The following is a 24,971-nucleotide window of genomic DNA, read 5'->3' as shown; positions in this document are numbered from 1 at the left end:
GGAGGAGTCGATCCAGTCCTAGTAACTTCTCAAACAGTCTCATTTACTCAGATTATGTATCCTCTACCTATTAGCTGAAGCACTTCAATATCTTGTCGTCTTTCCAACCTTTTTAGAAATTATTTCAAAGCAAAACTTCTAAGAAACCTTTATTGCAAGCACGAGTTTCTGAACCAAAAACGTCATGGTTCTGAAGACGAAAACAGAAGCCACGAGCTCCCAAGCTCATGCCTTTTCTGACCACATGAGGAACATGTTCTTTAAACACATTATTGACAGTAAGATCACCAAGTCATTTGAAAATTTCTAATGTTGGATAGTTACTACCTGATCGGGGATCCAAACAATCATAGTAACATGTGGACATCATGCTCGACTATCGCCACACTAGAAGCATGATGAAATGTAAAATGTTTGTCTTAATCTTTAAGGGAGCGGACATGATGTAGTTTAAAAATCATACTTGATGGCTCTGTCAACTCTTGGAAGAAATTATGTGATAAATTTATGACTCAATTCATAACTCGAAAGTGACAGCCTGAGACAGTAGTCGTCTTTAATAGGATCCATCAAAAAAAGAAAGAGATCTTATGGGAATATACCGGCAGTTCACAAAAATGGAAGTAGATGTAGGTGGATCAAATGAGGGGCTAAATGCTTAGTGATTAAGGACATAGTGGATTGAACCTTTAAAGAAACTCAATGACAAGCAAGAAGACCCAATGTGGAAAATGCAATGATAAAGGTTAGCATGTTCGATTCAGACGAGCAAGAGGACGAAAAAGAAATATCAGTACAACTAAGAATAAGTTGTACTCTACTCCAGATGATTAATGTATTTCGCTTTATTTTAATTTAGAATTTTTGTTTAAGTATTTCTAAAGGTTGGCTATTTATTTCCATTTCATTTGAATGTAAGATTTTAGAATGTACGAATATTAAATATGCGATCAATGAGTCTACGGTTTATTTTGGAGATTTCTAAATGTATGAACATGTTTTAGTGTTCATTTTGTGTTTATGTGCCATTTATGGTTGTTAATGAGTATTTATCAATGATGATCATGTTGTCTTTAGTGCATCAATAGAGGGAAGTCTTCTTGTTTTAATTTCTTAGTATGAAAGGGAACTATTATAGTTGAATTATGATACTAATAAATGGAGCTCTTTAGATGGTAGGCTTTGTTAAGGAAGTTAGAACTATATGATACAAGGATCATATATTTGGTATGTGCATATTGGTGCTAGAGGTAAACCCATAGTTACCATGGTAGAAGAAGTCATAACATTCATAATGGAAAATGGGCAACAAATATAATGAGGAAGAACTAGGACTATATTATTGTGATTTACAAAAAAACATACAAAAGGTTCGGTATTAGGCGGTCTACAACCTTGTAATTTTTTTTAATGGTTCTAATCAATGGGTCAAAACAAATTATCCTAATATGTCGCTACCAATTACAAAAAGATGTCAAGAATACCAAAAAAGAAAAGAAATAAGAAGATGGATATGATCATAAAAGAAGGAAGACAAGATAACAAGTTAGATGCATTAGATGAAAAAAAATCGTCATAACAAGTCAATATGCAAGGCGTTACTATCTACTAAACCAACTAATAACATAAAGTCACATCGCACATACACACAAGGTCAATTTCAAGTTATAGCGTTTACAAATGGTACATTATCACAACTACAGTCTAAGAGTCATATTCCTACTACAAAAGTGAAAAAAAAATGAATATTAAAGGAGCAACAACAAGTTTTAGACACATAGGTCCAACAATAATATTAAGGTCGCAAAAATAAATAGGTTAAATACGAGACATATAATCATATTAAGTGCATTATTGTCATTTCATCAAACATCAACCATGAGACTTCAACCAAGAAGAACACTTCAAATAAAAAGAAAATTTAATTTTCTATTAGTTTTAGCTTAGAATATAGTGTAATAAGGATCAACTAGTTAAATATACTTGGAACGGGAGTGTGTGATTCAAATCATGGCTATCACATAAGTTGTCATAATAACCAAAGCGCTATGTTGTATTACTTTATAATTATTTAAATTAAAAAGTCAAATATTTTTAAAGATCAAAAAATTAATTGACAATATAAAATAATTAAAAATATATAAGTTAGATTTTTATAATTATATATTAATAATAAATTATTAATGTTTATTATTTTAATAATATTTTTTATTGTTAAATGGGTGCGACGCTATTGGTCCATGGTTCAACTTCTAAGAGCAACATTTCTTTGTATTTGGTGATACTTATAAATCATCAATATTTATATTTAAAATTATTTAAATTTTAATATATTATCTAAATTGTATCCTACTTTTTTTTATTAAAATAAAACACATTTATTCACTCAAACTGATAAAATATATATATATATATATATATAATATATATATATATATATATATATATATAATATATATATATATATATATATATATAGATATATAATATATATATATAATATATATATAATATATTATTATATATATATATATATACTATATATATATAAGATTATATATATATATAATATATAATATATATAATTATATATATATATATATATATTATATATATATAATATATATATATATAATATATATATATATATAGATATATATATATATATATATATTATAATATAATATATTATATATATATATATATATATATATAATCTATATTATATATATATATATATATATAATATATATTATAATATATATATATATCAATCAAGCATAATACTACTTCTTTAAAATATAAAAGAAAAATTAAAACAAGCAAACTCACGACACTTATATTAATCGCATTACATTATTTAGAATTAAAGGTTTTAACCTATACCACTCCGGATATACTTGGCACTCTCTATTTTGTGTGTTTTTATTAATATATTCTTCAATAAAGCTATCAATTTTTTTACAATATGTGAGTACATGTCGAAAATTTCAAAAATATATAAATTTTTTTAATTGAACAAAAAATACCGAAAATTTCACTAATAATACATGCAATTTTATTTTTGTTATGCCGAAATATCAGAAGTTTTATAGTTTTCAGTATATTCTGGAATTGCAATTCAGAAATTTGAAAATTTTGATATGCACCAAAAAATTTTTAAAATAATGAAAATTCCGGTATAACTGAGGTATTTAATTTTTTTTTTGTTTTTTGCATTAATTTATTAAGTAAATAACCAAATAAAATAACTACCTGATAAAATAGATACATAAAATTCCAAAGTATGCTACATATATAAATACAAAACAAACTATAATAACTTTATAACTTAGTCTTCCAAGTGCCTAATATGTCCCACAAATGTCGTTTCCCATGGTCTTGCCTCTTTAGTAGAGTTCTCTCTCCAACAAGAAACATTATTTTGTATCATTGAAAATTTTGTAGAAAGATGAAAATTCTATTATCACGAAAATTTGACAATTTTCGATAAATTTTAAAATTTTCTAGAAATTATCAGAATATTCGGTATTATCTTGGTGATGTACATAAAATTTCACAAATTTTGGTATAATTGCATATTTTTTCAAGAATATATAAGAAATTCTAATATTCGGTTGGAAATGATCCTTTCGTGATGAAGACATGTGAATTGTGGTATGAGTAGTTGATGGTTGACCTCCAACTGTCCGATTTGTGAAATTTTTGAATTTCTATGGGAGTTAGTTCGTGTTAGGCGTTGTGGACGATCCAATATGAAAATTTTGGTTAGGTGTTTCTCGAGTGAGGGAAATATTTAGTTGGGAAGGATTCTTTCGTTGGGAAGACATGTGAATTACGATATGGGTAGTTGATGGTTGACCTCCAAGTGTCTGATTTGTGAAATTTTTGAATTTCCACGCGAGTTAGTCTTTGTTAGGTGTCGTGGATGGTCCAATGTTGAAAAGTCGATTCAGTGTCTCTCTAGTGAGGGAAATAGTTAGTCTTGAAGGACCATTTCGTGTGGAAGACATGTGAATTATGGTCTGAGTAGTTGATGGTTGAACTTTAGCTGTCCACTTTGTGGAAAATTTGAATTTCCACGTGAGTTAGTCTATGTTTGGCGTTGTGGATGGTTCAATATGGAAAATTTGATCCGATGTTTCTTCAATGAGGAAAATAGACAATTAGAAGGATCATTTTATGTCGAAAACATGTGAATTGTGATCTAGGTAGTTTATGGTTGACCTTTGTGCGTCCGATTTGTAAATTTTTTGAATTTTCACGTGAGTTAGTCCATGTTAGATTTTGTGGATACTCCATTAATGAAAATTATATTATGTGTTTTTTCAATGAGGGAAATTTTCAGTTGGAAATAACCCTTTCATGTGGAAGACATGTGAATTGTGCCATGAGTAATTGATAATTGACCTCCGGATGTTCAATTTGTGAAACTCTTGAATTTCCACATGAGTTAGTCCATACTAAGCCTTGTGGTAATTCCCCGCCCATAATTAGTCTTTTGAAAAATCAAATTTATAAAAAAATTAAAAATATTTGTTCCGACTAAACTTTTTCAAGGACTCTAGTAATTGAAAAGTTGACTTTTCCTTAAAAAAAAGTCATTTTCTTATAAAATTAATCTTGATAAAATAACTTTTTTAGTGTATTAAATTCTAAAATAAATAAGTGTTTTTTTAAATATAATAATATTGAGTTATTAGTGAGATTTGTTTAATTATTATTTCTGTGAAGTGCTTAATTAAAAAAGTTGAGTGTTTATTAAATATTATAATATTAAAAGATTATTAGAAAATAATTTTTAGTTGTAAGATCTACTTATTAAGTCAACTAAAAAACTTACATGGAAAATGTTTTAAGAGTAATTGTTAAAATTCTCTTAAAATTAATACATGAAAATTATAACACAGAGTTTGCTTTTAAAAAAAATTGTGTACGTTAGTTTAAAATTATTTTCTCCCAAATGAGTTTGATAATAGCTTCTAGCACATGAGTTCAATTCAACCCAATTTTCTTAATTTATTATAAAATGCAATTACTTATTTTTAACTAATTTTAGAATGTGAAATGAAATCTAACAAGTTTACGAGGTAATCCGACATGAAAGTATGTGAACATGAACCAATTTTTAGAAAATGTAACTTAAAATTAAATAATATGCTAAATAATAATTAATGTAAAGGACAGAATTACAAATATATAAATTAAATACCTAAAATTTAAAACTACAATTTTTAATAACAACAATAAATAGGATACACATGGACCACTCAACTTTTAGCATTTAAATAGGGTAATCCAATTTTCTTTTATGTGGAGAGAATCTTTCTAGGTTTGAAATGAGGGACTTCTAAATATGTCTAAAAGGCAAATTAGGAATTTCGGTCAATTTAGCCTATAACAATTCGTCTAGGATCAGGGAAGGTAGGTCAGAGAGGGATTTTAAATGAGCTCTCTATTATTTGGAAGAGTTGGACACCTTTTAAAGTATGGGTGTTCTCTTGGTTGTTTAAGGATAGGTTGTAACTAGGCAAAATCTTCTAAGGCATAAAATTTTGCCGGAATGCGGCATGCAAGTAGAGTCGACAAATCATCTCTTTATTTTCTGTGAGGTGACTTCATATATTTAGTGTAGAGTCTTTAGGTAAGTTAGGAGACCGGGGTCTCTACCTTGCTTGAGCTTAGAGTTTTTTGAGGTAGTTTAAGGTTTTGGTTTTGGGAAACAAAACGTCTTTAGGTTTGATCTCGATCTAGCATTATGTGGTTTGAATAATATAAAAATGCAAAGTAATTTTTTTTTTGCCAAGAAAGCTTAATGGTTAATCACTTGATGGCTTTCATTATTAGTTTGGCGTGAAAGTGGATCCGAGCTCATGCTTTAGATTTTGACATTTCTCTGATCCATGGGAACAAAACATGCTTAAATGATTGGAGAGTCACCTGCATTCCTTTTGTTTTGTGTAAGTATCTACATTCCTTTTGTTTTGTGTAAGTATCTACATTCCTTTTGTTTTGTGTAAGTATTTCATGTTGTCATCTCGCAATTTATTCTCTTTAAAAATTTGTCCTATCGAAGAAGGATGTTCTTTTTTCAATTATTCTTTTGATTTGTTTGTTTGTGGTTTGTCAATGGTTTGGCTATTTGTCGAGATTGTTGTCCTTGCGAACTTTTATTACTTTTAACTACTTTTGTATTTTTGACAAAAAAAACTACTTCCGCTAATTTTTTTCTTTTCCTATTAAAAAAAATCAGTATATCTATTTCTTTAAATAAATAGTATTGTTGTATTAAAAATAGAATCATTTCCTAATCCCTTATTATTATAAAAGCTTTCTCCGATCTCAAGATTGACACCAACGTTAGAATTTATCTTATGAATTTGAATTTGATTATTAATACCCCAATAGTTATAGAGTTTGATTGAAAATATATTTATCATTTTCATGAAATATGATGTCACTTTTTATAATAATTTATGAATTTAATTGAAATACTCTGATAGTGTAAAATGATTTTACATCGTCAGTTAATCATAGACGTTGAATATTGAAAAACGTTTAATTTTTATTCTAAAAATCTATAAAATAATTAAAATGGATGATGGTGATAATTCGACTATGTAAAATAAATCAAAATTTTAAATACATTTTTGCCTAAAATTAGCACTACTGAAATAAAATTTATGGGTATGTAATAACTTACCAAATTTTAAATACTCTCTCAGCCTAAAGTTAATTAATTTAAATAAAAGAGTGGATAGTAATATTTTTATAATAATAAAAATTTACAATAAGGACAAAAAAAACTTTTGTTTGAGGACATACGATTATGATTATGAGTGTGTGGTTCTGGTTCATGATTCTGGTCAAGTCGTCTTCAATAATCATGTTGAAAATGAATAATTGAAGGAATCGTGTTACAAATTCAACACAACCTGTTACTCTTTCTTCACCTTTTCTTCTTAATCTCAACTTGATCCACTCTAATAGATCTAATTAATGGAATATATACACGACGTGTTCATCAACTTCAGAGGGAAAGACACACGACACAGTTTCGTTTCACATCTCAATGCCGGCCTCACAAATGCAGGAATCAAGACCTACATCGACAACCAGCTTCACAAAGGAACCGAACTGGGACCAGAACTGTCACGAGCAATAGAATGCTCTCGTATATCTATCCTTGTTTTCTCCAAAAACTACGCTGAATCTTGTTGGTGTCTCAATGAACTTCAAAAAGTTATTGAATGCCACTTAACTCGTAACCAATTGGTTGTTCCTGTATTTTATGATGTTGAACCTTCGGTTGTGCGCCACCAGAAGGGTGCTTTTGGACAAGTTTTAAGAGCTACTGCCAAGTTGCACTCACCCAAACTGCTAATTTGGAGGAGTGCACTCACTCAAGCAGCTCATTTCTCTGGTTGGCATGTCAAAAATTACAGGTAAATCTACGTCAACACTTTCTACTTTCTTGTTTTCAAAATTTATTTTACACAATATATCAATATTTTTCTATGAAACATTGACATCAACCAAATGCTCACTCCGTGTTTTTGTACTTATTACCATATAAGGAGTGAAGGTGAACTAGTGCAGCAAATTGTTGAGGATGTTTTGGTAAAACTTGACAGCTCGTTCTTGTCTATTACTGCATATCCGGTTGGATTGGAATCCCGTGTTCGAAAAGTGATTGACTTTATTGAAAATCAATCAAAAAAAGTTTGTATGATAGGGATATGGGGAATGGGTGGATCTGGTAAAACAACCACAGCCAAAGCTATCTACAATCGAATTCATCGTAAATTCGTTGATAGAAGTTTCGTTGAAAATGTTAGAGAAGTCTGTGAAAAGGAAAATAGAGGGATTATTCGTTTACAAGAACAACTACTTTTAGATATATTGAACACAAAGGAGAAGATACATAGTATTGCGTTAGGGACCACGAAGATTGAGAAAAGATTTAGAGGGAAAAAGACATTAGTTGTACTTGATGATGTGACCACATTTGAACAGTTGAAATCACTATGTGGGAATCCTAAGTTGTTTTGTCCGGGAAGTGTATTAATTGTTACAACGAGAGATATACGCGTACTTAATTTATTAAAGGTTGATTATGTGGATACAATGAAGGAAATGGACGAAATTGAGTCCCTTGAGCTTTTCAGTTGGCATGCTTTTAGACAACCTATTCCAATAAAAGACTTATGTGAACTCTCAAGGAATGTAGTGGCTTATTGTGGAGGATTACCAGTTGCTCTTGAAGTCCTTGGTTCTTACTTGTATGAGAGGACAAAAGAAGAATGGATAAGCGTCCTCTCAAAACTAAAGAGGATTCCTAATGATCAAGTGCAAGAGAAACTGAGAATAAGCTACGATGGTTTAAAAGATGATATGGCAAAGGATATATTTCTTGACATATGTTGTTTCTTCATTGGCAAGGGTAGAGCCGATGTTACTAAGATCCTAAATGGCTGCGGACTTTATGCAGATATTGGAATAACTGTCCTGGTAGAGCGGAGCCTTGTAAAAATTGAAAAGAATAACAAGCTTGGAATGCACGATTTAATAAGAGATATGGGAAGAGAAATTGTTCGAGAAAGTTCAGCAAAAGAGCCTGGAAAGCGTAGTAGATTGTGGTTTCGTGAGGATGTGCATGATATTTTGACAAAACAGACTGTAAGTACTTTCTCTTTATAAATGTGAAACTTTTGATCATCCTTCATAATCTTATCAAGACCATAGAGTCTTTTCTTGTTTTTGAATCATTTTTCTAGGGTGGATGATTTTGTTGTGTTTGCATTGGCATGCTCATTACAATGTTATCAAGATCTTAGAATCTTTGCTCATTTTTTCTCTTCACGTGTAGGGAATAGAAACTGTAGAGGGATTGGTTTTGCAGGTGCAAAGAGCCAATAGAGTTGTGTTAAGTACTGATTCTTTCAAGGAGATGAAGAAACTGAGACTTTTACAACTTGATCATGCCGTGCTCATTGGAGATTATCGGTATCTCTCGAAAGAACTGAGATGGATTCATTGGCAAGGATTTACCTTCAACTATATACCCGATGACTTTTATCAGGGAAATCTAGTTGTTATTGATGTAAAATACAGTAGTATGAAACAAGTGTGGAGTGAAACCAAGGTATGCTATTTTCTTTCCGAACTCAAAGTTTGATGACACTAGTATTTGCTCCAACCTCTCTAATTTTTCTTTTGAACATTTATCTTCGCGCAGTTGTTGGATAAACTAAAAATTCTCAATGTTAGTTATTCTAAGTACTTGAAAAACACCCCTGATTTTTCAAAATTACCGAATCTAGAAAAGCTTATTATGAAGAATTGTCCAAATTTGTCCGAGGTACACAAGTCTATTGGAGATCTTAGCAATCTACTCCTGTTGAATTTGAAGGACTGTACAAGTCTTGGCAATCTCCCAAAGAAGATCTATCAATTGAAATCATTGAAAACTCTTACACTTTCTGGTTGTTCAAAGATTGACAAGTTGGAAGAAGACATGGGGCAGATGGAATCCTTGACAACACTGAATGCAAAAGATACAGCTGTGACTGAAGTTCCTCATTCAATACTAAGATTAAAAAGCATTGGATTTATATCCTTATGTGGATATGAAGGATTATCACATGATGTTTTTCCTCGTCTCATTTGGTCTTGGATGACGCCAACCATGAATTCCCTACCCTGTATATCTCCATTCGGGGGCAGTTCATTGTCACTAGTTTCCTTGGATGTATCGAGTAATAATATGGCAGATCAACCGCCAATGCTTAGAAACCTTTCAAAACATAGAAGTGTTTGGATTCAATGCCGGTCAGTGATTCAACTGACCCAAGAATTAAGAAATTTTTTAGATGGTCTATATGATGTAAGTTTTACCAAGTTGGAAACAACATCACATGCATCACTAATCTTAGACATTTCGTTGAAATCGCTTCTGATTGAGATGGGAAATTGTCACATGCTCATTAACACTCTTGGCAAGAGCATATCACAGGTTCCTTCTCAATCCTCTATGATTTTTTTTATATTTAAGAGAACATTGATATTATGATTAATTAAATGCACTAGTAACTATGAAATTAACTAAGCATATGCTCATGATACAGGGATTTGCAAACAATGATTCAAGCAATTTTTTCCTTCCAGATGGCAATTATCCTTCTTGGTTAGCCTATGCATGTGAAGGACCTTCGGTACTATTTCAAGTTCCTGAGGATATTCATTGTCACATGAACGGAATAGTTTTATCTGTTGTTTATTCATCAACATCTGAAAACATGGCAACTGAATGTCTTACTAATGTCTTGATCATTAACTACACAAAATGCACAATCCAAATATACAAGGGAGACACAGTAATGTCTTTTAACGATGAAGATTGGAAGGGTTTAACATCAAATCTAGGACCCGGTGACAATGTGGAGATTTTTGTAGCTTTTAGGCATGGATTGATTGTTAAAGAGACTGTTGTATATCTAATATATAACCACTCAGTTACTGTGGAAACTGATTCGTCAATTAATGTGGAAATGAAGCTATCGCCGGAAGTGAACTTGCAGCCATCATCCGTTGTGAAAATGGAGCCATTACTTGATGTGAAAACGGAACCATCACGGAATCGGAATGAGAAAATATTTTCAAGACTTGCAAAGAGAATTGGAGAGTGCTTATGCATAGAACGGAATAGAGGTCTGAACAATTTTTGATTGAGAATGCCATTGTCATCATAATATGAGGTTGTTCCATCTGTTAAGTAGAATTCATTTGGTTAATGTCTTGTTTCAGTTGATCAGGTTCTGAAAGTCTGTGTAAGAATTCATTTCTCATTAGGTTTTGAAGAGTAGTGAATGACTCGATTTCTAAGGTTCGATGTATTGAATATTTATGTTGATCTATTAGTCCTAATAGGATTATTAAGTGAATATCAAGTTTTTAGGCTTAACTATATTTTCGGTCATTTAGTTTGAGTTGTGTTTGTGTGTGACATTGGGGTTCCTTGAAGTATTGTTTTCCAGTGATTATAATCATCTATTTTTACAATTGTTTGTGGAATGAAGGAAGAGAATTATTCGGATTTTGTTTTCTCATAGCCATTTATTTTATTTTGGGGAGTTCTCAATACACCCACTTATTTTTCACAGACTATGTAAAAATTCAATTTTGTCTATGTTTGGAAGGAGGTTTCTTGACGTCCAATTTGGAAGTGTCCTTCGTACGTACATACATATATATATATATATTATATATAATATATATATATATATATATATATATATATATATATATAATATATATATATATATATATATATATATATATATATATATATCAACACTCTATATGTTCAGTTTCGTAATCAAAAATGTGGAGAATCGGCGGAGAGGAGTTTCCGCCACGAAGAAACAGGGTGTATCTATGAGGTTAACACTCTGTCTCTCAAGTTAGTATGTGAATGATGAGAGATTATTCCAATTGTGTTTGAAACTTATTACTTGAAATGACGCCATTTGCATATATAGAGAAGCAGAATAACTACCTCGCTAACTTTCTAGCGTAAAATATGGAGGATCGTTGGATGCACTCCTGCTTCTAGATTACTGAAGGTTCAGTGGTTAGGAGAATATTCTAGAAGTTTTAGTAAATATTTGAGTTGGATCCAAGATGTTATGCCTTGTGGTGATCAGGTCAGAAAATGAACATGTTTGGCTCGAAGCAATCCGTGGAGTTCTTTTCTTATGGTGACCGAATTATGCTTGGTCTAGAACAGTTGTCCCCCCAAGCCCTCGCGTTTAGGGAATAGGTGTGTGGGTTTGAAGGATTCTCATACATCGGTTACTAACCATACTTTATTTGTTTCAATTACTTTGTAACTTCAAATGTTTTTGGAGGAACAATTATGATCTTTCTAGGGAACTGGAATTCTCAAGTATTACGTTCAAGAGAAGTGATTGCATGATAAGACACCAATCGTTTCATAAGGTCAATTCATAAATGTGAAAAGAACTATAGTCACTTTTTTTAACCCATATTTGCTCATCCTTTCAAAGGAATGTCGAAGGTGGTCTAAGTGACCGTTTTTCGAAGAGGATTTGATGACTATGTCATCTATGTAAACCTGCATAAAATTTTCTATGAAGTCATGAAACATGGAGTTCATTACCCTCTGGTATGTCGCACTAACATTCTCCATGCCGAAAGGCATTACTATCCATTCATAAGACCCCAAGGCCCCAGGGCATTGAAATTCCGTTTTCGACACATCCTCATTTGCAATAAAAACTTGATTATATCCAAAATAACCATCTAAAATAATTAAATACTCAAAATCATCCGTTAAATCGACTAGCATTTCTGTCACGGACATTGCGTATTCGTCATTTAGCGTAGGAACATTTAAGTCTCTAAAGTCAATATAGACTCTAAGAGCCTAATTCTTTTAAATTATAGGGACAATGTTTGCTAACCATTCAACATACTTGGAGGTTCTTATGAATTTAGTTTTGAGAAGCCTTTTGATCTCTACTTTAATATTTTACAAGACCTCTGGCGTAAACCTTATTGGCATTTGCTTTATTGGCTTCTTATCAGACATAATTGGCAGTTTTAACTCCACCAAATCCCGACTAAGTCCTGACATCTTGTCATAATTCCAGGAAAAACAATCTTTGGACTCCTTTAACACTTTAATTATTTGAGTTCTCAGGCTTGGGTCGATTTGGCACTTATATATGTTGGCATTTTGGTCGTCTCATCCCCTAAGTCTATCTCTTCTAGAGGATCCTGTGCTTGCATCCTTTTGGTTAAGGTTATTGGGTCTTTCTCAAACCCCAAAGGCGTCATCATATATGCAGTTGAGCCTGTGACTTTCTGGAGCTGTTGGTTGGCCATTTTGATTAGTTTCAACTGTTGTGGCTTCGACATCCATTTTTGTTGAGCTCTGGCTTCTAAAGTCATTCTCATTTTATTTTCAGCCACTTACGCCGAAATCCGAGCCAGTGCTTCTAACTCAGTCATCGTTCTCTTCGGTCGACCATCCTGTAGCATTGGTCAAACTTTCTCCCATAATTTCATATTCCGAAATGAATTCATGAGTTGGATGTAGTTTATGGAATGAAATATGTCCTTTTCTAGAGCAAATGGTTCTCCAGACACTACGTCGTGGATCCATTCCCGACCCAGCAACAAATTATAATTTGCTTTGGTTGAGATAACCACGAACGATGTTGACCTGACTATAGTTTCTACCATGACGTCAACCTGAATAATACCCAAGACAGCACCTGTATTTCCTTCATAGTTCGAAAGAACCATCTTGTGAGGTCTGAGGTCGATATCAAATTTACGAATCTTCCTTAACATTGAGTGTGACATTATGTTGAATGTCTCTCCTCCATGATCCCCACATTTTCCACCTTTGCCCAAATGAAGTGAGGCTTAAGGTGTTGTTGCATCCCATAGTCAGGCCTTTAAAAAATGGCCTTATCTTTGCCTATAACACCATTTTTTTTCACGTAGCATAGGGGTTTGTGGTTTGCCAATTCGTAGGCTAATCTATTTTCATCTTCTGTCACCTCAGTGAGTTAATCATATTCCACTGGTAACACTGATATCATGTTATAAATTATGTCTAGCTCTTCTCCGGAATCAGAATCCAAACTTTCCGTTGCCATATCTTCATCCTTTTTTACACGAATTTCCCATCTTTTGACTTTCCTAGGGGAGACAAGTGTGGAGTAATCTTTGTTTGACAGGCCTTTTGTTCGCATGGCCTTGCTTCACAGCTTTGATGCTGTAATTTCTGTTTGAACTCTCTAAGGCAACCTTTTTCTTTCTCTAGTGCCTCTTTCACTGAGTCCTGGCCATTGGATTTTTTCCCAAATAGTTCTTTGAAGTAGATGGTTTTGTGTTGAAAGCGAAAATGTTGATAATCCTTCTGTCATATTAATCCATGGCTTCCCTTCACATGTAAGTTTCATTTTTTTTTGAACCGTAAATGAACACCTCTAGGTTTTTGTTTCACACAAACTTTGTTTTCAATGAAATCAAAATGATGACAGTATCTTGAGTTTGTTTTGGTGTTGCTTGTAACATTTGATTTGTTAGGTAAGAAAGACTAGAATGGGGCAACTTGGCTACTGTAATGATGGTGTTGGTTTTTAAAGCACCTACATGAAAATCAGCTACGATGGTTTAGAAGATTATAAGGAAAAGGATATATTTCTTGACATATGTTGTTTCTTCATTGGAAAGAACAAAGTTGATGTTACCGAGATACTGAATGGCTGAGGACTACATGCTGATATTGGAATAGCTATCCTCATGGAGCGCAGCCTCGTAAAAGTTGAAAAGAATAACAAGCTTCAAATGCATGATTTGCTACGAGACATGGGAAGAGCAATTGTTGGCGAATGTTCAGAAAAAGAGCCTGCAAAGCATAGTCGATTGTGGTTTCATGAGGATGTGCTGGATGTTTTGTTAAATAATACTGTAAGAACTTTTGAGCATCCTCTATAATCTTATCAAGATAGCACAACTCTTTGTTTGTTTCTGGACTAGTTTTGCTCTCCATAACTGTTGGCTGAAATTATTTGGCTGCATGATTTTCACTCTCATCTCAGGTGCATTACAAATATGCCAAGGCTACTGCCCCTTTGCGGTTATATACTTATGTGTATTAATTTCTAGTTATGAAGCACCGACACAACCACAGCATTTTACACTAACACGTCCACCACGTTAATAAATTGTGAAAATAAATAAATTGAATTTAATCATATATGTTTATATTGTCTGACACCGACGTGTGTATGATACATAACACAATGCTTACCATCCTTTCAAAACTTAGATGTGTTTGGGTTCAATGCCACTCAAAGAATCAACTTACTAAAGAGTTAGATATATTTATTGATGATCTATATGATGTGAATTCGACTGAGTTGGAAACAACATCACAGGGACCAAAAGCCTCAAATCATTCCTTGAGATCACTTGTGATTGGAATCGGAAGTTCCCAAGTAGTCATGGATATGCTTGGGAAGAGCTTATCACAGGTTCCTTCTCTATCCTTTCACATATACTAATATTTATTAGTTAAGAGAACATGGAATGGTTTTCTTTCTTTATTTAAATGGTAGTATAAAAGTTTCCATCTACAATCTAATAAGAAAAGAAGCTAAAATCTATCAAGAACTAGGTAACTACTGACTAGGTAATTGTTTTTACAAGTAATGAGCTTTAAAAGCTTTAGTATATGTTGTTTATTTCCTCTCTATGTTAGTAGGAATCCATAAAGGTAGGGTAAATGTTGCTATAATGTAACCCTTCATTAGAATCAATTGTGTGTGAAAAACAAATTATTAATTGACAGCAGTACCATTGCTAATGTTCTAAAGAGAAAGTGTTTGATTGAAATAAAATAAAGGTATTTTCTAAAACATTGGTAAGATCATAGAACCAAGAGAGAACTTGTAGACAAACATATATCTGTTACGGCTGTTTTTCTGAAAGCTGACTTGTTGGAAAGCACAAAGGAACTATATTGCCTGGTTTCATTGGATCAGTTTCTTTGTATACACTTATCCGTGCAGTACACTATTTTGGCCATAAAAATGCCACAAAATTTCCATTTGCTTAGCATAATTAGACTTACATATATAACTAACCATATGTTCATAATACAGGGATTGGCAGCCAATTCTAGCGATTCTTTTCTTCCGGGCGACAATTATCCTTTGTGGTTAGCCTATACATGTGAAGGACCTTCGTAATTTTTCAAGTGCCTGAGAATAATGATTTCTACTTGAAGGGAATAACTTTATGTGCTCTTTATTCATCAATACCTGAAAACCTGACAACTGAATGTTTCACTAGTATCCCGATCATTAATTACACAACATTTACTATCCAGATATACAAGCGAGACACACTAACGTCTTTTAATGATGAAGATTGGCAAGGTCTGGTATCAAATTTAGGATTTGGTGACAATATGCAGATTTTTGTAGTTTTGGGGCATGAATTGACTGTTAAACATATTTGATAAGATTCTGTGACAAAGTGAAGATTTCCAACATTGGTGCAGAAGCAGTCTAAGATCATAGATAGAGTTACTAACATCCTAATGCATTGATAACATGATGCTGAGGTCCATAACTTCAACTTTTATGAAGCTACTGTAACCAAATTCAGACCTCAAAATAGTGAAAAACTCAATCAAAATACAAGCATCAAATGTTATATGCTTGAGCGCATTTAACCAATTTCCTCACTGCCAGAGTTGCTCCGGGGTGCACATGACATGCGTGTGCATTTACTTCATTCATCGGACGTGTTCAAATTTTCAATTTTCATACTTTGGACGGATCTATGGCTGTTTTTACAGAAAACACAGTTGATATACAAGAGTGTGGTGCAAGGGTTTCATCCTACATCATTTCATTGGTTATTCAAGCCAGGAAACAAAACTTTGAAGATTAAATGGCCTCCTTCCATATGTTGTTTGGTTTTTCCTTCCTTTCATCTTTAAGAGTAGCTAATCTCTTTTGTTGAGGATGACAAAATGTTTATTTAAATATTATGTATATGATTTGAACCATGTTCTTATCTCTTTGCTTAATGAATGAAGTTTAATCTTTGAATGTTTGAGTTTAAGAATATGTGTCTTTAGTCTAGAAATAATGATTGGTGCTTGAAAACAGTATATACTAACTATTCTTAATGCTTATTCTTAATTTTGGTTGCCTAAGTAATTAGGAATTTAAATAAGATTAAAAATTTTGCAAGTCACATTAATGCCCAAGCAAGCATTGTACATCCTCCCTAGTCTCTCCCTAAAATATATTACAAAACATACAAGAGAGTTCCATATATAATAAAGTGCATGTCCAATATAAAATCGGTAAGATCTCAATTCTGGTTCAGCATAAACATTTTCTCACTCTTTTTGCAAGTCTTGTAAAAGAAATTCTTTTTGTCTTCGGTAATGGTTTATTCTTGACAAAAAGTGATGGTTCTGCTTTCACATCAGGTGATGGTTGTGCTTCCACTTGAATTGTTGGCTCAACTTCCATTCCATATATTAGATACACAGCTGTCTCCTTAACAGTCAATATGTGCCCAATAGCTACAAATATCTCCACATTGTCACCAACTCCTAAATTTGATTTCACGCTTTGCCAATCTTCATCGTTAAACGATATTACTGTGTCTCCTTTGTAAATATGGAAAGTGAATTTTGTGTAATTAATAATCAAGACACTAGTCAAACATTCCGATCTTAGTTTTTCAGATGATGATGAATGAAGAACACACAGAGTTATGCCCTTCATTACAGAATCAGTATCCTCGGGAACTTGAAATCTTACCGAAGCTCCTTCACCTCTATAGACTAACCAAGAAGGATAATTGTCTTCCGGAAAGAAAGAATTGCTACAATTGGTTGCCAATCTCTGTATCATGAGCATTTGCTTAGTTATTTAAATAATTCCAATTATGCTATGCAATGGACATTTTCTGACATTTATTGTGTCAAAGTACTATACTGAAAAAGATTTTTCATTAACTAGCTCTACTTGCACATTACTATTACTTGTATTTCCTTCATTGATGAATGTCTCATAATATACAAGGCCTAGTATACATTACATCATTCATATCAACAAAAATATAATTTTGTTATTTTGTTCCTATTTCTATTTCTAGATCTTAAGGACTAAACCCATGTATAACTTCGAATAAATGTAATGAAGATAAAGTTAAAGAATAATGATATGTAGAAAAAGAAGAAAAAAAATAACATAATAATGTTTTAAATTTTACTTCTTCTCTATTTTAAACGTATGAACTTATCATTTATATTAGTTTCTCTTATTGATAACTTGAATAGATTTGTATATTTAGGAGTCTTTTATCAGTTGAAGAAAAAAAGAAAATGGAAGGTAATTCCATGTTCTCTTAAGTAATGATAAATATCAGTAAAGGTGGGAGAATAGAGAAGGAACCTGTGATAAGATCTTCTCAAGAGTATCGATGACAATGTGGCAACTTCCAATTCCAATCAAAACAGATCTCAAGGAAAGATCCGAAACTTGTGATGCATGTGATGTTCTCAGTTCAGTAAGACCTGCACCATATAGATCATCAAGAAATCTTTTGAACTCTTGTTTCAGTTGAATCTCTGAGTCACATTGTACCGAAACACTTCTTAGTTTTGAACAACTCCTAAGTATTTTTGATTGATAGACCAAACCCAAACTATTAGTCTCTATGTTCAGGGAAACAAGAGACATTGACATACCACCGAAAGGAGGAATGTGTGATAAGGGATTCGTTGTTGGTGACATCCAAGACCTAATGAGAGATGGAAAAATATCATGCGGTAATCCTTCATATCCACATAAGGATATATATCCAATACTTTTTAATCTTAGTATTGAATAGGGAACTTCTTTTACAGATGTATCTTTTGCAATCAGTGTAGCCAAGGATTCCATCTGCCCCATGTCTTCTTCCAACTTGTCAATCTTTGAACAGCCGGAGAGGATGAGAGTTTTCACTGATGTCAATTGATATATCTCTCTTGGGAGATTGCTAAGGCTTGTACAATCCTTCAAATTTATTAGAAGAAGATTCTTGAGATCTCCAATGGATGAGTGCACCTCAGACAAACTTTGACAATCCTTCATAACGAGTTTTTCTAGGTTCGGTAATTTTGAAAAGTCAGGGGTGCTTTTTAAGCATTTGGAATGACTGAGATTGATAATTTTTAGCTTCTGCAACAACTGCAAGAAAATAATTGTTTAAAAGAAAAATTAGATCTTCAAGATTTGCTACCATTGAAAAGTCACGGGTGTTTGTCAAATACATTGAATGACTGAGATTTATAAATGTTCAGTCCCTCTATCAACTACAATAAGAAAATAAATGTTTTAAATAAAAATTAGAGGATAAGATGCAAAATGAAATAGTGGCAAAAATAACCATGATTATAAATGGAAAATATCTAGTGATATATGTACCTGAGGCTTCTTCCAAACTTGTGTAAGATTATTGTATTTTAAGTCCATAGCGACTAGATTGTTCTGATAAAAGTTTTCTGGCGTGTATTTTAAAGGAAATCCTTGCCAAGAAAGCCATTTCAGGTTCTTTGGAAAACACCCATAATCTCCTATGAATTGTACATGATCAAGTTGCAATAATCTCAACCTCTTCATTTTCTCAAAAGCAATAGTATCGAAGTAAACACTACTGGTCCCTTGCAACTTCACAACCAATCCTTCAATGGCGTTTGTTCCCTGCAACACAAAGAAAGACCATAGAAAAGTAAATTAAAAAGGAAATCATAATTTGTTGTTTGGTAACCAAAAAGCAACAAGTATAACTTGAGTTGTTACATGAAGCAACAAATACAATCATATATAAAATGACATGATTCCATGAACGAACTTCTCCGAAAAATTGAGATGCTACATGAAGACACATGAATGGAAACTTTTAAGATTTTTAACATGGACAAAAAAACCTAATGTACAAAGAAATAGATAGGAACACCTAAGCCTAAGCTGTTTTCTATATTGCATCTTTAACAAGGACAAACACTTGCGAAATAATGAACCCCGCTACATTTCGACTATTGATGGGAAAAGTAAAAAAACATTTTAAAAAAACCATAGTTTTTATATCTTTAAAGATCGTGAAAGATGATAAAAAAAAATCAAGATGCAGTGTAAAGAAATTCTTACGGTATGGTCATTTAATACATTAACTACATCCTCATGACACCACAGTCGACTACGTTTCTCGGGCTCCTCAGGTGAACTTTCACGAACAATTTCTCTTCCCATGTCTCGTAGCAAAGCATGCATTCCAAGCTTATTATTCATTTCAAGTTTGATGAGGCTTCTTTCTATCAGCACTGTTATTCCAATATCAGCATGAAATCCACAACCATTTAGTATCTCTGTAACATAAGCTTTGTCTTTACCGATAAAGAAACAACATACATCAAGAAATATATCCTTTTCCATACGATCCTCTAAACCATCAAAGCTTATTTTTAGTTTCTCATGTATTTGATCATTTGGTATCTTTTCTAGCTTTGATAATACACTCTGCCAGTCTTGTTTTCTCCTCTTGCACAAGTAAGATCCAAGGACTTCAAGGGCTAGTGGCAGTCCACCACAATAGGAAACTACATCTCCTGAGAGGCTAAGAAAACCTTCAGTTGGATGCCCCTCCCTAAACGCATGCCAACTGAAAAGCTCAAGGGACTCGCACGCATTCAATTCCTCCGCTTCATAAATAAAGTCAACTCCAAGGATATCAAGTAGATGCACATCTCTTGTTGTGATGATTATTATACTTCCTGAACCAATCCCATTTCGACTCCCACATAGTGCCTTTAGTTGCTCCAGCGTACTCACATCATCAAGTACAACAAGTGCACGTTTTGTGGAGAGTCGTTCATTGATCATAGCTTTTCCCAACTCAACGCTATGCACCTTTATCTTTCTTGTTAGGATATCTGAAAGAAGTTGTTCTTGTAAATCCTTTTGGCCTCTATCTTTCGCCCAAACTTCTCTAATATTAGCAAGGAAGCTTCGATCTTCAAATTCATAACAAAGATTATTGTAGATGACCTTGGCAATGGTGCTTTTGCCAATCCCCCCCATTCCCCAAATCCCTACTAAACAAACTTCTCTTGTGTTATGTCTTAAAAACCGAATCAACTGTTCTGCACGGGATTCTAGCCCAACTGGAAAATCTGGGATAGGTAAGCATTTTTTGTCTACTTTTTTCAAAACTTGGCCAACAACCTCCTTCACAACACTGCTTTCCTTACTGCAATAATAAATATTTTTCAAAAGACAAAGAAGGTCATAAATAATGAAAGATTAGAAGCTTAAAACATAGTACTGCTAATCATGAACTGACATTTGACTCGATTTCCAATCATCTAAACTAACACCACTAATCAAGTTCAAATACTTTGAACTTTGTATGAACACTTCCAAGTTGCAAGTAACCTATTAGAAATGAAGTTATAAAACTAAAAAGACATTTACCTGTAATTATTCATATCCCAACCAGCCAAATTCGAAGCATCAATGAGTGCTTTCTTTCGTGGATTTTCCTTCACATCACTCCTTTGACTATTTCAACAAAAAAAAATTCAAAAAACAAAAATGAAAGATTATAAGGTTAAAATCATTAAACCAATTTGCAATCGAGTCAACTTAGCACCATTAGGCTTGGTTTGGCATAGCCATTTTTTAAGCTTATAACTTAAGTCTTATAGCTTATAATTTCATATGTTTATAAAAGATTTGTTCAGTAACTGTCATTTTCTCACGAGGTTATAACTTATTGTACCAAGCTTATAATATATCGGCTTATAGCTTATAGATTTAAAGGGAAAATTTTATTGGATTGCAGTAAGACCTACCATGTTGTATGAAAAAGAATGTTGTGCAGTTAAAAATCAACATAGGAATAAAATAGTTGTAAAAGAGATGAGGATGTTGCGCTGTATGTGTGATAAGACTAGAAATGATAAGATTATAAATGATAAGTAACACCTATAATAGAAAAGATGGTGTTGGTTTTGAGCATGTAAAGACAAGATCCATAAATTCTTTGATAAGGAGAGTATATCAAACAATTAGAGGTAGAGGAAGACCTAGAAAAACTATAAGAGAAGTTATTAAAAATGATCTTGAGATTAACGATTTGGATAAAAACATATTCTTGAAGAGAAGTTGATCTATTTAGCCGGCAGCATATAATGGGGATAAGGTTTGATTGTTGTTTTATAATTTATTTGATAGTTTCAAGTAGCTTCATTTTTTCTCTGAAATTTATCATTGTTACCTTAATTGAAAAAATTAAAAATTAATAAAACTTTTTTTAATGGCATTCCATCTTAATAAACTAGTTCAATTGTCATTAGAATTTATTTTGATGAATAAATAGAATGTTGCACGTTCAAATCCGCGTTCTACATCTGATTTCCATGCAAAACTACCAACTCAACTGCCGTCTACTATTTTTTATACCAAATATAGCCTTAATCAAGTTCAAATACTCTCTTATGTATCTTGCAAGTAACCTTGATAATTGGAATGCTCAATTATGTTTAATAAATCTTGTAATGACACAATAACAGCAAAATCATAAATTGCAGTACGAGTAACCAAAACAGAATAGAAAAATTTACCTGAAATTACTCATATCCCATTTCGAAGAATTGTTGAGTGTTCTCCTAGGTGGATTTTCCAAATTATTTCTGTCGCTACTTCTAGTGAGAGCTTCTCCGAAAGTTTGCTTAGCATATTCACGTATATAAGAAGGGGTAATACCACCGTGAAATACAGGCATAATAACTCGATTCTTATCTGTGTCAAATTTCATGATTTGTTGGAGTTCATCAAGACACCAACTAGAGTGGACATAGTTTTCCGAGAAAACAACGATGAATATCTGAGAACCATCGATTGCTCGCAGTAACTCTGGTCCAAGTTCCTTTCCCTTTTGAAGATTTTCATCGTCGAGAAAAGTGTTGATTCCAGCATTTGATAGTGCAGCATAGAGATGAGAGACGAAATTGCTACGAGTGTCTTTTCCCCTGAAATTGATGAACACGTCGTAGATCCATTGGGGTCTGGATGATGATGAAGAAAACATGGATTTGTTATTAGAGATGAGAGAAGATGAGTGGTTGCACAAGACTCACTCTATAGATATGAATCAGTAAAGTACTATTTAAGGTCAACGCTCCACACAGTTCAAAATGGTTTATAGAAATGGGTAGCGCGCAATTTTGATTAATTACTTGATTAATTTAAAAGAAAATATTTGAGACTTCTAACGACTGCTCCAGAAATGGGATTTTTTACCAATATACCCCACATTTTCAATTAATTTCCCAAAATAACCCAGGTTTCAAAAAATTTCCCAATCTACCCCAGTTTTAGGAGGAGGCGCCAATTGGATTGGCGACCCCTCTTAAAAATTACAAGGAGGCGCCAATCCAATTGGCGACTCCCTTAAAAAAGCCTCAAATGAAAAAACCTTCAACATGAAAGTTGTAGATCTTTTCAAGACAATGAATTTGGATATAAATTTTGCATCATTTGGATTTTTTTTGAGAAAGTTATGGGCAGTTGAAGTTGGACTTCTGAGTTTTTCAACTGTAATCTGACCTATAATGTCTTGCATTATTTCATGTGTTTCTTTTAGAGTTATGAAATTTTGTCCAACATAACATTTGAAGTAGACATATTAAATTTTCCAATGCACTTGGTCCCACCTCAAAATAATTAAAAATGAGTGAGGTAGGTCCTTGCGAACTTGACCCAAAATTAGGGTTTCAACTGTAATCTGACCTATAATGTCTTGCATTATTTCATGTGTTTCTTTTAGAGTTATGAAATTTTGTCCAACATAACATTTGAAGTAGACATCTTAAATTTTCTAATGCACTTGGTCCCACCTCAAAATAATAAAAAATGAGTGAGTTAGGTCCCTGCGAAGTTGACCTAAAATTAGGGTTTCTGTCAAAATGATCTATAATGTTTTGAAATGAATGATGAGCTTCCAAGTTTCAAATGGATTTTTGATGAACATGAAAGTTGCTCATATGACGACTGTTGTTAAAACTTGAATGGAGGCGCCAGTTGGATTGGCTAGGGCAGGTGCCCTAGGCTAGGGCAGGTGCCCTAGGCTAGGGTAGGTGCCCTAGCCAATCCAATTGGCGCCTATGTGTATGTTTTAAAAGGAGGCGCCAACTCAATTGGCGAGTCCCTCATAAAATGCCTTTTTTGTCTTATAAATAGATGCGTTGTGTGACCTATTGTTCCACAACTCATATAATCATTTGCCTATCATGTTTGGTGTTCGTCGCCGATACGGTAAGGTGATTTATGCGAGAGACAAACCTCAATTGCTTATGCTGTTTTGGAACATCACCACGTTAGATCAACTGAAGAGGGAGCTGGTTCGATGGTTAGACGGGAAAATACCAGAAGGGGAAAAAATCAGAAGTATTGAGAGACTTGACAGTATCTTTAGTTGGGTGCGAATGAAGACTGATAAGGATGCTAGGGAAATGATGTTTGGTCGAGACGACATTAATTTGATTGTTGTAATCAGTTAGAATTATTTATGTTTTCAGATGTTTTGTACTGATGTTGGTTATGAAACTCGTTGTAACAAGAACTTAATGATATATATTGATTGATTGTTACAGAAATACAATGTTTTAAAAAGCATAAGAGCAAGATAAAATGTTACAAAAAGCTTAAGGTCTAGATAAAATGTTACAAAAATCTTAAGATCTAGATGATGCTCCTTGATTGGGACAGTTATTTTTGTTGTGTCCTGGTTGACGACAGATACTACATAATCTTATCATTTTATCTGTGGAATCCATCTCTGTTCTGATACGTGTGCTGTTTGGCCTTCCTTTCTTCTTTCTACGCATCTCTTCATTGTGCCAAACAATATCTCCTTCATATGGAGGCCAGTAATCCTCCATTGGTAGTACTGAAAAGCTTTGACTATATACGTTCACGATGGTGTTTGCCTTGTACACATCAGATAAATGGGTGTAAGCGTCTTGACGAGTATAAGCGCATGCTGCAATGACATGGGAGCAAGGTATGCGGAAGGCCTGAAATTTTCCACAATCGCACCAACTTCTGTGTAGTTTAACCGCGTAGGCTAAGTTTGGTCTCCCGTCACTGTTGCCCATTGTTTCCTGGACGCTGAAATTTTGTCTTTGACGGTCAAACACTGTTACAGCGTGTGTCGTAGCTTTGATGCTCTCCTCTTTCATGACCTTCATGCAACACTCACTGAATACTTGTCCAGACATTAACACTGCACTCCATCTTTCACCTCTGGTTGCGAACATAGAAGCCAACCTATAATAGGTTGATCTTACCAAGGCG

General features: G+C 33.1%; 2 protein-coding genes across 2 annotated transcripts; one reads left to right on the top strand and one right to left on the bottom strand.

The window, feature by feature from the left end:
• Positions 1–6,826: 6,826 nt before the first annotated feature.
• LOC127076559 (disease resistance protein RUN1) lies at positions 6,827–11,005 on the top strand. The gene is made up of 5 exons (XM_051018244.1): positions 6,827–7,445; positions 7,578–8,679; positions 8,870–9,145; positions 9,239–10,015; positions 10,128–11,005. The coding sequence occupies exons 1-5, from the start codon at positions 7,000–7,002 to the stop codon at positions 10,725–10,727; spliced, it is 3,201 nt and encodes a 1,066-aa protein (XP_050874201.1). The 5' UTR covers positions 6,827–6,999; the 3' UTR covers positions 10,728–11,005.
• Positions 11,006–16,785: 5,780 nt separating this feature from the next.
• Positions 16,786–22,826, bottom strand: LOC127076557 (disease resistance protein RPV1). Its single transcript, XM_051018242.1, has 6 exons — positions 22,238–22,826; positions 21,087–21,173; positions 19,764–20,862; positions 19,041–19,316; positions 18,024–18,803; positions 16,786–17,471 (listed from the first exon to the last, which is right to left on the bottom strand). The coding sequence occupies exons 1-6, from the start codon at positions 22,702–22,704 to the stop codon at positions 16,941–16,943; spliced, it is 3,240 nt and encodes a 1,079-aa protein (XP_050874199.1). The 5' UTR covers positions 22,705–22,826; the 3' UTR covers positions 16,786–16,940.
• Between the last annotated feature and the right edge of the window lie 2,145 nt (positions 22,827–24,971).

The sequence above is a fragment of the Lathyrus oleraceus genome, chromosome 4 (genome assembly GCF_024323335.1).
Source record: "Lathyrus oleraceus cultivar Zhongwan6 chromosome 4, CAAS_Psat_ZW6_1.0, whole genome shotgun sequence".
NCBI classification, from domain to species: Eukaryota; Viridiplantae; Streptophyta; class Magnoliopsida; order Fabales; family Fabaceae; genus Lathyrus; species Lathyrus oleraceus.
This window is presented reverse-complemented; position numbering and strand designations above follow the sequence as displayed.